Source organism: Chiloscyllium plagiosum, unplaced genomic scaffold (genome assembly GCF_037043375.1).
Source record: "Chiloscyllium plagiosum isolate Xiang-an unplaced genomic scaffold, Cpla_swu_hap1 HiC_scaffold_14, whole genome shotgun sequence".
Classification (NCBI taxonomy): domain Eukaryota; kingdom Metazoa; phylum Chordata; class Chondrichthyes; order Orectolobiformes; family Hemiscylliidae; genus Chiloscyllium; species Chiloscyllium plagiosum.
In genome coordinates this window covers 56,542,790-56,556,950 of record NW_028270152.1, presented here as the reverse complement: position 1 = coordinate 56,556,950, position 14,161 = coordinate 56,542,790, and the positions used below count along the sequence as shown (strand labels likewise).

Sequence of the window (14,161 nt, the reverse complement as noted above, 5' to 3'; positions counted from 1 at the left end):
TTACATTCTGTATCCATCCCCAATTGTCCTTTATACCCCTATTCACGCTTATTGCTACCCACTTCCATTTAAACCTTCACCCACCAAGCCATTCATTGTATACGCACAACCACAGAACAAAAACAAACAAATTGCATCTCTTACAGTTCTATATTACAGAATGCACTCTGGTGAGAAAAAGGTTCTTGTTCATCAAAACTTACTTTGCCATTTGTAGACGCTCTTGACTGTTCATGACAGATCGTGACAAGTTGTAAAATTGCTCGGGTTTATACATGTTTCCAACACAATCTTCTCCACATTTAACAGTCCCAAAGAGTGCATGACACCCGTTCCAAAGGATACCTGACACTCCCCCATAATGCCCTTTAGGATCCCTGACTACTAACTTTCTGTGAACAGACCTGCTCTCACCTAACCGTTTCAGTGGAGGCAATCTGTCATTTAAATGGCAAGGTTGCTCTGGAAATTTCTCATATATAAATTACAGGCATCCCATAATCCTACTTCTATATAATGGGAACAGCAATGTCAGAAGTGGGACTAAAGATTCCCAACTTCCTCCAGTGTATTTGGAAGTGAGAAAATACAATGATCTCATTGACCATCAAAGTGCAAATATTTGATTGATACTTTTTAACCAATTGGATGGAATTCTCCTTCTGTAACAAAAATTGTTGTCTTCTACCTGCTGCTCATTAGTTGTTTTTAACCGTCCTATTTCAGTCCAGTTCCTACTATTAGCTGGAGAAGAATTGGCAGCGCCTTCTCTGACAAGGTCAAAGTGAACAAAACGTATGGTGTTCTTGAAATCACAAGCTTTCAGCAGAAGGACTCGGGTACATATGAATGCACTGCTGAAAATTCAAGAGGCAAGAACACTGCAAGAGGACAATTGGTTTCTTATGGTGAGTTTCATAATTCAGTAGAATATGTTTATGAAAGTGTGGCAATGTTTGCTGATGATATTAAAAGTGTCATATTGAAATCTTATCTTTATGCTCAAACATACATCAAAGTATACAATGTTTTATGGAGAAGATTAAAGCAGTAATCAGTAGCATATGCTTCAGCTCAGAAACAGTTTATAATAATGTTGTGCATTGAATATGTAGAAATCGTCTTAAATATCCACTAAATGTGTTGAAAGGAATTTGTATACAAATCTGATTTAATGCTCTGGCTTCAGTAGAAAATGGCCTGGGTATACTGTCTATGGCTATTGAAACTGTCAAGTTTGAAACAATGTGTCAAAGGTTTTGTCTCACTCATCTTCCTTTTATCAACACAGACTTTCTTCAGCTGTGCTTTCCCCTAGTTTTTTTTCTGTTTTGTGTGTGAATTTTGTTTTAAATTTGAAGGAACATATCTTTACAAAAAGAATATTTGCCTGTGTTTCCACGCACTTTCTCTGCAGAAAATGAATGGTGGCACACAGGGGACTGACATTGGGTAAGAAAGCAGTGAACGTGTTTTTGACATACACAATTTGGAGTGGCACAGTACTCATTCAGTTATCGGCATCCTAAATTGAAACAATTTGGCTGGACTGTTGTTAAACAAAATATGACACTGAGTCAAAAGAGGTATTGGGTCAGTTGACCAAAACTTGGTCAAAGCGGTATCTTTGAAGCAGTGGCTTCAAGGATGAAAACGAGATAGAGAAACAGAGTGGTGTAGGAAGAGTATTCCAGGGCTTGGGGCCGAGGCAACTGAGGGCTTAAATACCAATGATGGACCAATTAAGATTGGAGATGCACAAGAGAGTTGAATTAGCTGAGCTTAAGTATCACAGTGCGTTATAGCTGGAGGAGATTACAGAGCTGGGTCATTTGCTACCTTGAAGGGACTTGAACAAAAGAATGAGAATTTGAAAGTAAAGGGTGAAATAGGAATGAGACTTGCTGTGAGTTAAGCTGTTGACAATACAGTTTTAGAGATTGCAATGTGGGAGATGAGCCAGGAGTACATGAAACCAAATTACGCTTTTGCAAAGTCTGCTGACAAATCTTATCTCACCTAATCTGACAAACAAGAGCCCAAACGCTACATGTACAAGGAGCTCCTGTGACCTGCACAATGGCTGATGCTCAGTCAAAAGACCAAGAGCAAATTACACAGCCAAAAGCAATCTTCTGCAACAAGCATTGAGATTGTCTGAGGTCTCAACAGCACCACAAAATAGGAAACAACTTTTCGTTTTACAAACCATCACCAAATGACCCATGCCACTAATTAGGTAAATGAATTAAAGGGAGATTTTGGCGACTTGGATTTTTAGCTTATGGTGGAATTTGAATTTAATTAAAATGTGGAATTGAGAATAGGAAGCCAAGTTCATTGTCAGGAAAAAAACGTCTGATCCAGTAATGTCTGAAAGGGAAGGAAACTACTGTCCTTAGCTGGTCTAGCCTACATGGGACCTGAGACCCAAAGCGATGTGGTTGACTCTCTGGGTAGTTAAGGATGGGTTACACATGCTGGCTGGGCCAGTGATGCCCACGTCCTAAGAATGAATAAAATAAATTAATTAAACTGATGAAATATTTCTTTTGGGCTTCAACTGAACTAAGGAGGTATTTCTCTATATTTTATATGAGCTTAAAATCCTCAGCAAATGACAATGTACAAAGACTGCAGCAGGCTTCAAAATATCAATAAAAAGTAAAGGCTGTGACAAGCAGATCACTTGCTTAAAGATCTGCAGAAAAATCATGTCTCCTGCATAATACACAGAATATAAAGTCCACAAAGACCTTCCCTCAATTTGACAAGTGTGCGGGCATCAAGAAAAGCATGTGACAAAAGAACTCATCAATTTTCAATGCAAACAATAGAATTCCTTCACTGCATCATTTTCAGACAAAGTTTCTCTTGAATCATCCAAAGGGCATTGTAAATAGACTTTAGACTTTGATCTCAGTATGTGAGTTTGATGAGTGAGTAACTTTGGATGCTTTGTAAATGACAATAAGATGTTCGAGCAGAAGTAGCCATTCAGCCTATCGAGTCTGTTCCACCATTCGGTGAGATCAAGGCAGATCTGACGATCCTCAACTCTACTTTCCCTTATGTTTCCCATAACCCTTAATTCTCTTATTGTTTAAAATTCTGCCTATCTCAGCCTTGAATATTCTAAGCAATTCAGTCTTGAGTTGGGGCAGAGATCCATGAATTCTTCATCCTCAGAAAGACAAAATTCCTTCTCATTTTTATCTTAGTAAGTGACCCCTTACTCTGAGATTATGCCCTCGGTCTTAGACTCTCCTCCAATAGGAAACAACCTTTCCACACATCCATGCAGTCAAGTCCTCTAAGAGTTTTCTAGGTTTCAATAAGGTTGTCTATCGGTATTCTGAGCTCCCATAAGTACAAGCACAGCCTCATCAACCAATCTTGATTGAATAATTCTCTCATACCCAGAATCAACCAAATGAAACTTCTCTGGACTTTCAGAGAAGGCCAATACTAGGCACAATAATCTAGCTGTGGTCCAACTCGTTCATTGTATAGTTTCAGCAAGGTCTTCGTATTTTTATACACCGTTCCCTTTGAAATAAAGACCACCAGTCCATTTGTCTTCCCTATACCCAGCTGAACTTGGATCCTAACATTTTGTGATTGCTTCATGAAAACAGCTAAACTGGCTGAAAGCAGAGAGTAGGGTTCAAGAGAATAGGTCCTTTTCAGGATGGCAGCTGGTGATGCGTAGAGTTCCACAGAGGTCTGTGTTGGGACCACAGTTATTCATGTTATACATTAACGATCTGGACAGAGGAATTGTTGAGGAATTGAGGGCATTATTGCAAATGACACAAAAGTGGGTGGATGGACAAGTAATGCTCAGGAGGTGGGGAGCTGCAGAAAGACTTGGACAGGCTAGGAGAATGCTGGCTCCCTTATCCTTGTAATTAGTGTGTTGTAACTAATTGTCGACCCAGCACTGATCCTTGTGAAACTTTCCTGGTTATTTGTTGCCATCCTGAAAATGTTACTTTATCCCAACTCTCCCTTTTGTCAGTTAGCCAATGTACTCTATCCATGCAATATGCTACTCATTCTTCCTTATCTATCCTGCTCGTTATATCATCCAAGAGTTCAAGTAAATTTGTCAGGCATGAGTTCCCCTTCAGGAAGCCATACTGACTGCTTGATAATCATATTTGTTTTTAAGGGTTCTGTTGTTATATCTTTTAAAATCGACTCTAATGTTTTCTGTGACAGATGGTAAGCTGACTGGCCTATAGTAAGCGTTTTTTTTTTCTCTCTCCCTTTTTGAATAAACGAGTTACACTGGCAGTTTTCCAGTCGTCCAGGACTTTTCCAGAATCTTCGATTCTTGGACAATGAATACTAGTGCATCCACTCTCTGAATAGTTACTTGCTTGAATATTGTAGGACAGAAACCCTCCTGTCCCTCTGACCACATTAATTTCCTCAATATTTTTCCCGAGTGAAAGGTATTTATTTAAATCACTCCTTTTTCGAACCTGTGATTAATCAGTAATGTGTAATACTATTTGTGACATGTACCATGAACACTAATGCAAAATATTTATTCAATTCCTCTTCCATTTCATTACCTTGTAATACCATTTCCTCAGCTTCATTCTCAGAGTGGTGTACATTCACTTCACCCTCTAAGTTTCCTTTAACAGGCTCTTGCTCTCCATCATGATATCACTTGCAGGTTTACTCACAAAGTTTATCATCTTGATTTTTGGATTTTGTTAGGTTTTAAAATTTTACCAATCCTCTGACTAGCTACTACTCTTCGTTAGATTTTACACTTTTCTTTCAATTTGATCAGGTACTTCACTCCTTTTGTCATCTTGGTTGGCTGATCTTCTTGCAAGAATCTTCCTTCCTCACTGGGATACATATTTGCTGCAAGTCATGAACTGTTTTCATGAACATCTACAATTGTCATCTTTTTCTGCTAAACTTTATTTTCCTACACTACTCCTGTTAACTCTGTCCTCAATCCTACATAATTATCCTTATTTAAGTTTCACACTCAAACTGAATACTAAATTGTGCCATTTTATTGTAACTGTCCCCTCGGGAATTTTTTTTATTCTGAAATGAGTTACTGAAAATGCCTTATCATACGTTACCAGATCCAAATGGTTTGGTTTCATCCATAACATTGTTCCAGAAACTGTCCTGACACAGCTTATGAATTTTTACTCATTACTACATCTGCCAAAGCTACCTTGCCCCTTTGACCCCATTTACTTTTGTTTTTGATGATTTCACCCTCTGTCCCTTCCTGTCCCACACGGGTTTTATTACCTAAGTAACTGCGCTGCAATTCTATCATACTTTTCTCTTTGTGAGCCTATGTATCCCCACGTCCAGAACCAAACCCCTAATTATTTTAAAGCCCTCCCGACAATCCTGGTTATTCGATTCACCTGGGAAATGGTCCTAGACTATTCAAATAAAGCTCCAATGGAACTGTTCCTTTCTACAGGGGCGGTACAGTGGCTCAGTGGTTAGCACTGCTGCCTCACAGCACCAGGGTCCCATGTTTGATTCCATCCTTGGGCAACTCTCTGTGTGGTGTTTGCACATTCTCCCCATGCCTGGTTTCCTCCGGGTGCTCCGGTTTCCCCCCCATAGTCCAAAGATGTGCAGGTCAGGTGAATTGGCCATGTTAAATTGCCCATAGTGTTAGGTGCATTAGTCAGAGGGAAATGGGTCTGGGTGGGTTTTCTTCGGAGGGTGGGTGTGGACTTGTTGGGCCAAAGGGCCTGTTTCCACACTGTAGGGAATCTAATGTACCCTGCCCAGCAATGGTGTCAGTGTGTCATGAACTGAAACTCGTTTCTCCCACACACATCTTTGAGCCATGCATTTAACTCCTTGATTTTACTCACCAAGCTAGAGACTAAAAAACTGCAGATGCTAGAATCCAGCAGAGACAAAAAGATTTGGTCTTTCGACATCGGTGAGACCAAGCGGAACCAAACATTCTGCCGAGTATCTCAGTTGGGCCCGCAAGGGCTGACCTGACCTCCCAGTCACCATCCACTTCAGTTCCCCTTCCCATTCCCTTTCCGACATGTCCATCCTTCGTCTCGTCCATTACCACAGTGAATCAGACCGTAAATTTGAGGAACAACCCCTCACCTTCCACCTGGGCAGTCTACAGCCCAGAGAACTCAATATTGAATTCTCCAATTTCATACAGCCTCACTTTCCAATCCCCGACTCCCTTTCCAGCCCCTCCTCCTCCCTTCCATTCCACCGACTGACCCTTCCTTCTAGCCACCAACCGGATTCATTCCTCCCATCGACCAACTTGGTCGTACCCACTACCTGTGTTCAACTATCACTACCTCAACACTCTGCCCCTCGCCCCAACCAAAACTCTCCCCCACCCACCCTTTTCCTGCAGTTCTCCCTATCCCCACGTCCATTCTTGAAGAAGGGTTACACCTGAAACCTGAATCACTTCTCCACTTCCTGATATTGCCTGGTGTGCTGTGTTCTTCCAGCCTCCTGCTTATCTGCTTTATTTACCTTGTGCCTGTCTGCCCATGGTTCTGATAGTTATTCTGAGCTTTTACCTTTGAGTTTCTGCTTTTCACTTGAACTCCTAACAGTTCAAAATCATTCAGCAGAACCTCCTTTCCAGTCCTATTAATGTGATTAGCATTATCATGGTTGACAATAATTGGATCCCTCTCTTCCTGTTCCCAGTTCCTCTCCACCAAGGAGATCTCCTTAACCCTGGCACCAGTAGGCATGACAGCTTTCGCACCTCACTCAAAGAACAGCATCTTTCCTTTTCCCTACTTTTACTGTGGTCTATGACTACCCCTACATTCCTGTATTGTCCCCATAACTTGATTGGCTCCCTATACCATGGTCAGTTTGCTCATCAGTACTGCAAACCCTACTCTTTTCCACATAGTTAATAGTCCAGATAACTATTCCCTGAGATATTTTGTCACAATGTCTGTGCTCCTCCCCAACTAATTTCTGAACTTCCTTGAGCTGAAGTTGCAACAGCACTCTCACATTGGAGCTGCAACATATCATTCAACCTGGCATTTTTAATCAGCTTTTATTTGTTGTTAAGTAATCATTCGAGGATCCGTGCTCTTCTGTTATGACACGGCGGTAAACTCTTTTGCTAATTAACCCCAAACATCCAAAAATGTTCTCCTCAGCTCATAATCTGTTAACATATGAATGACAGAGAACTCCCAAATTCCACAATTTAAAAAAAAAATTGCTTTATTATTTAACTCTAAAAGTGAACATTAAATAACTGTTTACAACTCTAAGTCCCCTTTCCCTTAACTACTTATTATCTGCCTTCAACTCGATAACAATATACTGTTCCAATAAACACATATTAAAATTACATATTAAAATTACATGAACTTAATTTCAAAATGACACAGCGGCTGTTGTCCTCTGTCTGGAGATCTTTCAGCGTCATCTTCAGTCTTTTGCTACAAAAACGTTTCATATGAAAAGGGTACCTTTAATAGAGAGTGTTTTGCTGGCAGTTACTGTGTCATTGGCAGTTAGTCTCTCTCTGTCTCATGCTCAAAATGTTTGCTTCTTTATACGCTAAACATTAGATCGTCTCATTGGTTCGACGTTGGCAAAACAACAAATTCAAAATTTATTGGGTTTTTCTATCCTGCGGCAAAAGTTAAACTGATTGGTTAAGTTTGAATCGTTGCAAAAACGGCAACCAAAACTCAGGTATTTGTTTCACAGCCAAATGTTGCATATTTTCTATTTTCCAGTACACTATGAGACTGCTAGTCAGTCACCTGACAGGTGCCTGCAATCTCTCAGTGCAACACAGCTTTCACTCTCTCTTAAAGGTGCAGTATATGCCTTCAATATCATAACATTTGATACTTGGTGAATCCTCACTCTCCACACTTGATTGCAAGTTTTCATGCATCAGTATCAATAAAATATGTGAGAAGTTACTTTTCGACAAAGAAAGATTGAAAACCTGAACAGAAACTGAATACCTTACTTTGACTTGAAATACTCACCAGTCCTGTTCACCAATCACCTGCATTATTTAGCTAAAAACAATCATTCTCTTGCCTCGGCTTCACTCATCAAGATTGTGGCATTCTTTCAGAAGTCATTTTTAAGTGCCATGTCCCACAAAGTTGGCTACTTATATGTGCTCCCAAGCCAAATGGTTTAAGTGAAGATTCAGCTTCAGCCTATTCTTAATCAAGCTTCCTTTTCCAAGAGCTCTTGAAGAAAGAACTGTTGCTTGGAATTACCAAAACAAAAAAAAAACTCTGCACATTTCATCTTAATGCAAACTACAAAATAAATTGGATTTGTTGAAATTGAACATTTGGAGACTCAGTGACCTAAAAAAATGTCAAAAGCTGAATGCATTAAAATTCCAAATTCTGAAAGTATTTGGAGGACAGCAAGATAATGAATGCCAGAGTATGTCAAAGAACTCATATGTATATGTTTAACCACAATCTCAAATGGGGTAAGGCTATATCTTAAAAAGCATTGCCATGCTATGAACATTGTTTCAGGATATAGGCTGCAATACATATACATATATTGATTTGGTTATCAGTTCAAGCCCAGAGAGCTATCCTAAGTCTATTGCTATTTGTCAAAACAAAATCAGTTGGATCCATAACATATAGACCATTGGTTCAAGGAGCTGCAAGTAAATATGCTCAATTGTGCAATTGAAATCTTAATGCTCAGAGGCGACTTTGTCAGTGATTAATTCTGTAAACTGTTACCCAGTTCTTCACAGTTTAGTTTTGGTTGCATCTTCAATAATATAAAATCACTGGAAGCATTTGCTGTTTCCAAAGCAAGCCAAGACATCTTGCAGTTTATTGTACTTTCTGAGAACACATTCTGAAGAAGGCATCTTGAAATTGTTGCAGATTGATTCAAATTGTAATTAGATATTGGAGCAAAATTAGACCATTTATCTCATCAAGTCCGTTCCACCTTTCAATCTTGTCTGATATGTTTCTCAAACTCAATCTCCTGTCTTATCCCTGTAATCCTTGATTCACTTACTAATCAAGAATCCATCTATCTCTGTCTTTATTACATTCCATGGCTTGGCCTCCACAGCATTCTGTGGCAATGACTTCTGCAGATTCACCACTCTTTCGCTGAGGAAATTTCTCATCATCTCAGTTCTAAAAAGTTGCCCCTTCTCCTGAGGTTTTGCCCTCAGGTTCTAGTCTCCCTACCAGTGGAAACGTCTTCTCCATATCCACTCTCTCCATATCCACTCTCTCAGTATTCTCTAAGTTTCAATCAGATCCCCTCCTTATCCTTCTAAACTCCATAAATTAGAGACCAGAGTCCTCAACATCTCCTCATGTGACAAGCCCTCATTTGTAGGCTCATTCTTGTCTTCTGGACCCCCTGGAAGGCCAGAACATGCTTCCTTAGATACAGGGCCCAAATTTGCTGACAATATTCCAAATGTAGTCTGACTAGAGCCTTGTATCGTCTCATCAGTGCATTTCCACTCCTGTATTCTGGATGTCTTGAAATGAATGCTAACATTACATTTGCCTTCCTAACTGCCAATTTAATCTGCATGTTAACCTTAAGATAATCCTGAACTATGAATCCCAAATAGCTTTATACTTCAGATTTCAAAAAAATTGCCTGTTTAGAAAATAGTTTAAGCCTTTTATTCTTACTACCCAACTGCATGGCCTCACACTTGCCCTCCTTGGATTTCATCTACCACTTGTTTGCCTTCTCTCCAATCTTGTCCAATTCCTTCTGCAGCTTCCTCACATCCTCAACAGTACCTGTCCTTCCACGTCTCTTTGTGTCATCTTCAAACTTAGCAACAATACCCTTGGTTCCTTCTTACAGATCATCGATGTACCATGAATAGTTGTGGTTCTTAACACCCACCCTTGTGAAACTTCACTCGTTATGAACTGTCATCTTGAAAAAGACCCCTTCATTGCTACTCTGTGTATTCTGCCAGTCAGCCAATCATCTATCCATGCAAGTACCTTACCCCTAACACCATAGAGTCTCATCTTATTTAACTCTTTTCAGCACCTTGTCAAAAGCCTTCTGGAAATACAAATAGATCATGTCCACTGGCTATTCTTTGTCGAACTTACTCATTATCTCCTCAAAGATTTCTGACACATTAGTGAGGCATGACTTCCCCTTGACAAACCCATGCTGACTCAACACTATTTTACTATGTACTATCAAGTACTCCACAATGTCATGCTTAATAATAGACTCTAAAATGATATCAATGACACAGATCAGACCAACCAACCCTTAATTTCCGACCTTCTTAAACAGGGGTATTAGATGAGCCATCTTCCATTCCTCATTGAGAATGGGGATATTTGTGGAGCGACCTTGTCCAATGAGTTGCATAATTGTTCACAACCATTCATGACAGTATGTGACAGGACTGCAGAGCTTAGATCTGATCCATTGGTTGCTTAGATATATTTATGGCAGGAAGATTGGTGAGGGTGAAATCAATTCTTCAATCCCATCTGTTTGGTTCCTTCACCACTGAGAGCAGACTCAGTCTTGCAGTTCCAAACTTTCAGACTTGATCACCTCTGGCAGTCATGTGCAGCAGCCAAATCAATCTTGATTGTGGAAGTGGAACTCCACTCCCAGAGTACATTCTGTATCCTTACCACCCTGTTTTGTCCAAGCAGTATTCAAAGTAAAGAGTCCTATTAATCAGCCAGGGCACGGTGTACATGGTCATGACCAGGAGCTTTCCTTGTCCATGTTTGATCTGATGTGATGAAACTTAATGAAGTCTGAAGTCAATGTTGAGGTCTCTCAGGGCAATTCCCTCTCAACTATATACCACTGTGCTGCTACTTCTACACAGTCTGTTCTTCTCATGGGACAGGAAATATCCAGGGATGGTGGTGTTCCTGTTTAGCACAATGTTGGAGAGATCTTATTCTGTGAGTATGACTTGACTTGTTTGTTGCTTGACGAGTTGGTCAGACAGCTCTCCCAATTTTAGAACAAGCTGCTAGCCGTTGGGTTTACTGAGCTGCATTTGTCATTGTCCTTTCCAGTGCCAGTTAGTCTATCCAGTTCTTTTCCTTTTTTGAGACTGTCTTGCAATTGACACAAAGGAATGGCATAGTAGGCCTTTTTGAAGGGCAGTTAAGAGTCAGCCATATTGAACCAGGAGTCATATTGTTGTCTCGTCTCTCCTGAAAACAGTTTAAGCAACCCTAACCAGAATGTTGTGAGTGAATTTGCCTCGGTGTCCCACAATACCAAAGCAGTCAAATCAATATGAACACAAGCCAAGACCAAAGCAAAACAATTCCACCTTGTTAGGAACAAAATTACAATAATCTTTAAAACTAAACATACAATCTCTAATCTTATTTGGCCCCTTGAGGTTACAATATTCCTGAGTCTCTTGCAAATTCACACAGTCAATCTCTCTCTGTGGTTCTGTCTCTGGGTCTGCGAAGCTGCTTTCTTCCTTTCTCTCTCTCTCTCTCTCTCTGGATTGTCAGCTGATCTCTGCCTCTTACCATGCTGGTCTCCTTGAAGGCCTTGGACAATTCCAGCAATTCTGAGAATGGTTCCAAGAGAGCAATTTGCAGGTGAACCTTGTTTGTATACCTCTTAGATGGTTTTCTGGAACTTTCTATGGTTCTGGCCAATCAGGGAGATACTCTTAATAGTTTGAAACAAGAGCCAATCATTTAGATGGCATGTTACTGTTAGTTTCCTTGTGTAGCAAGACCTGGTGACTTTCTGTGTGGGCCCTCCTTTGTTTAGTGGATAAGTTGTTGAGGATACGTCTACCCAGAATAATTTTTGCCGTTGTGGTTCTGTTCGCCAAGCTGGGAATTTCTGGTGCAGACGTTTCGTCCCCTGTCTAGGTGACATCCTCAGTGCTTGGGAGCCTCCTATGAAGCGCTTCTGTGATCTTTCCTCCGGCATTTGTAGTGGTTTGAATCTGCCGCTTCCGGTTGACAACCGGAAGAGGCAGATTCAAACCACTACAAATGCCGGAGGAAAGATCACAGAAGCACTTCACAGGAGGCTCCCAAGCACTGCGGATGTCACTTAGACAGGGGACGAAACGTCTGCACCAGAAATTCCCATCTCGACGAACAGAACCACAACAACGAGCAGCCGAGCTACAAATCTTCGCACAAACTTTGAATAATTTTTGCCTTTTACGTTAAGCTAATGTTATTAGCACCTGGCTGCTGTGTTTGCACTGTATCTGGTTTGTGGGTTTTGTGAGTTCAGAATTTTACTTTGCCAATGTACCCAGCATCCCTTGCTGTTTGGCCAAGTTAGCAATCTATCTCTATTTTAGCAGCCAGGAGGCTGCTACAATATATAAGCTAGACAGAGTAAGGATGAAAGTTTGCTTTTCCTAAAGGTGATTTAGTGAACCACATGTGTTTTTATAAACAATCAACAAGGGTTTCATGTCAATCATTAAACTGTTAATTCCTGTTCTTTTTCTTTAAAATACTATTCATCTACCACAGGGGGATTTGAACCTGGAATTTCAGAACATTACCTGGATCTCGGAATTAATAGGAGAAAGTGAGGGCTGCAGATGCTGGAGATCAGAGCTGAAAATGTGTTGCTGGAAAAGCGCAGCAGGTCAGGTAGCATCCAAGGAACAGGAGAATCGACATTTATGCCCGAAACGTCGATTCTCCTGTTCCTTGGATGCTGCCTGACCTGCTGTGCTTTTCCAGCAACACATTTTCATCTCTGAATTAATAGTCTACCAGCAATGCCAGTAGACCATCACCTCTTCCTGCACAATGGCTCTCGGAATGAGGAATATTAGCTGCAAGGTTTGGTTGGAGAAGCTGGCTTCTGAGCTGGATGTGATTCTGTCAATCTTGAATAAGAATGAAAGAACAGATGTTTGCATTAGCTTATGATGCAAGGACTAGGAGAACAGACTTATAATTTGGTGGAGGAAATTGGGGAGATATGAGGGAGAGACTTTTGCGCACAGAGTAGTAAGGACTCAGAACTTGTGGTTGGTGAAAATGGATCAGTGATTTCAAAAGAAAGTTTGTTAGGTCACTGAAGGAAATACACTTGGTGGATTGCAGGGATCAAATGTAGAAATGGACTGACTGGATTTCTCTACAGATAGCTTGCATGAGCTCAGTTGGTGATTTGCTTTTTGTACCGTCCTGACTGTGGAATAAGTTACATAGGGTGTCATTGTCTCTGCTCACAGTGAAAATTCAATGGAAGAGGTGTCCAGCCAGGCTAAAAGGTTAAATGCTGGTTGTAATGGCATAAGACCTTTAAGTGGGCAATAATCATCCACTTGTAGAGTTGGTGGTTTTGCTGCCTCATATCCCCAACACTGCTACTATTGTGAGGCAGAGTGAGACAGATGGATGGTTGGGTGGATGGGTGGGCAGAGGTCTCCTCGCTAGAATGAACATGTCCCTTCCTATGCTTCAACCACATTAGTGCAGAAATTTTCAATTCAACCTTGTGACTACACTTCAGGAGAACTTATACAGTTTAATACAATATAAAGAGAGCAATCAAGTTGTGAGATTAAGCTCACATTCACAAATGTATGATAATGATCATATAGTTTTTTTAATGATATTGATTAAGTATGAACACTGGCCGGTATACTGGATGTTGTCTGTCGTGTATTAGAATTTTTATATTCAACTGAGAGAATAGACAGGGTCTTAGTTTATTGTCTCATTCAAAAGTCATAAAAGATGGGGAATAATCCTATTCAAAGTCTCACTTCAATTTTGATAAAGTTGACATTTTTATTTATTATATCATCATCATCAGTGAAATTCTTACTATAAAATGTTCCAAAACTTTGAGTTTATTTTGCTTCAAGTTCACTTTGCTCTCGTAAGTTTTTTTTTGCTAAAAGTAAACAGAAAGATTCAAGTGAATAGAATGGCAGTAACCCCTCAAGAATACACATATTTTAAAAATTGCTTCTAGAATACCACAGAGTTTCATTAATTCTTCACATGTTCCTGGCCTCTTTTTCCAATTTACTTTAATTTCTTTTCTGATTGGGTCCCGTAGTGTGAGCTATTAGAAGCTACATGAGATTACCTTGTGGGCTTGAAGTGAGTAATCTCCACCACATGACGATCCA

The 14,161-nt window shown here is 40.3% G+C and overlaps 1 protein-coding gene across 14 annotated transcripts in view; it reads left to right on the top strand.

The window, feature by feature from the left end:
- LOC122559093 (contactin-4-like) overlaps positions 1 to 14,161 on the top strand; it is a 2,514,776-nt gene that overhangs the window by 1,885,004 nt on the left and 615,611 nt on the right. For all 14 annotated transcript variants that reach the window (XM_087994461.1, XM_087994471.1, XM_087994472.1 and 11 more), the window contains one exon: positions 727 to 908. In XM_087994461.1, coding sequence (XP_087850587.1) covers positions 727 to 908 — 182 coding nt within the window. The remainder of the gene's footprint in view (positions 1 to 726; positions 909 to 14,161) is intronic.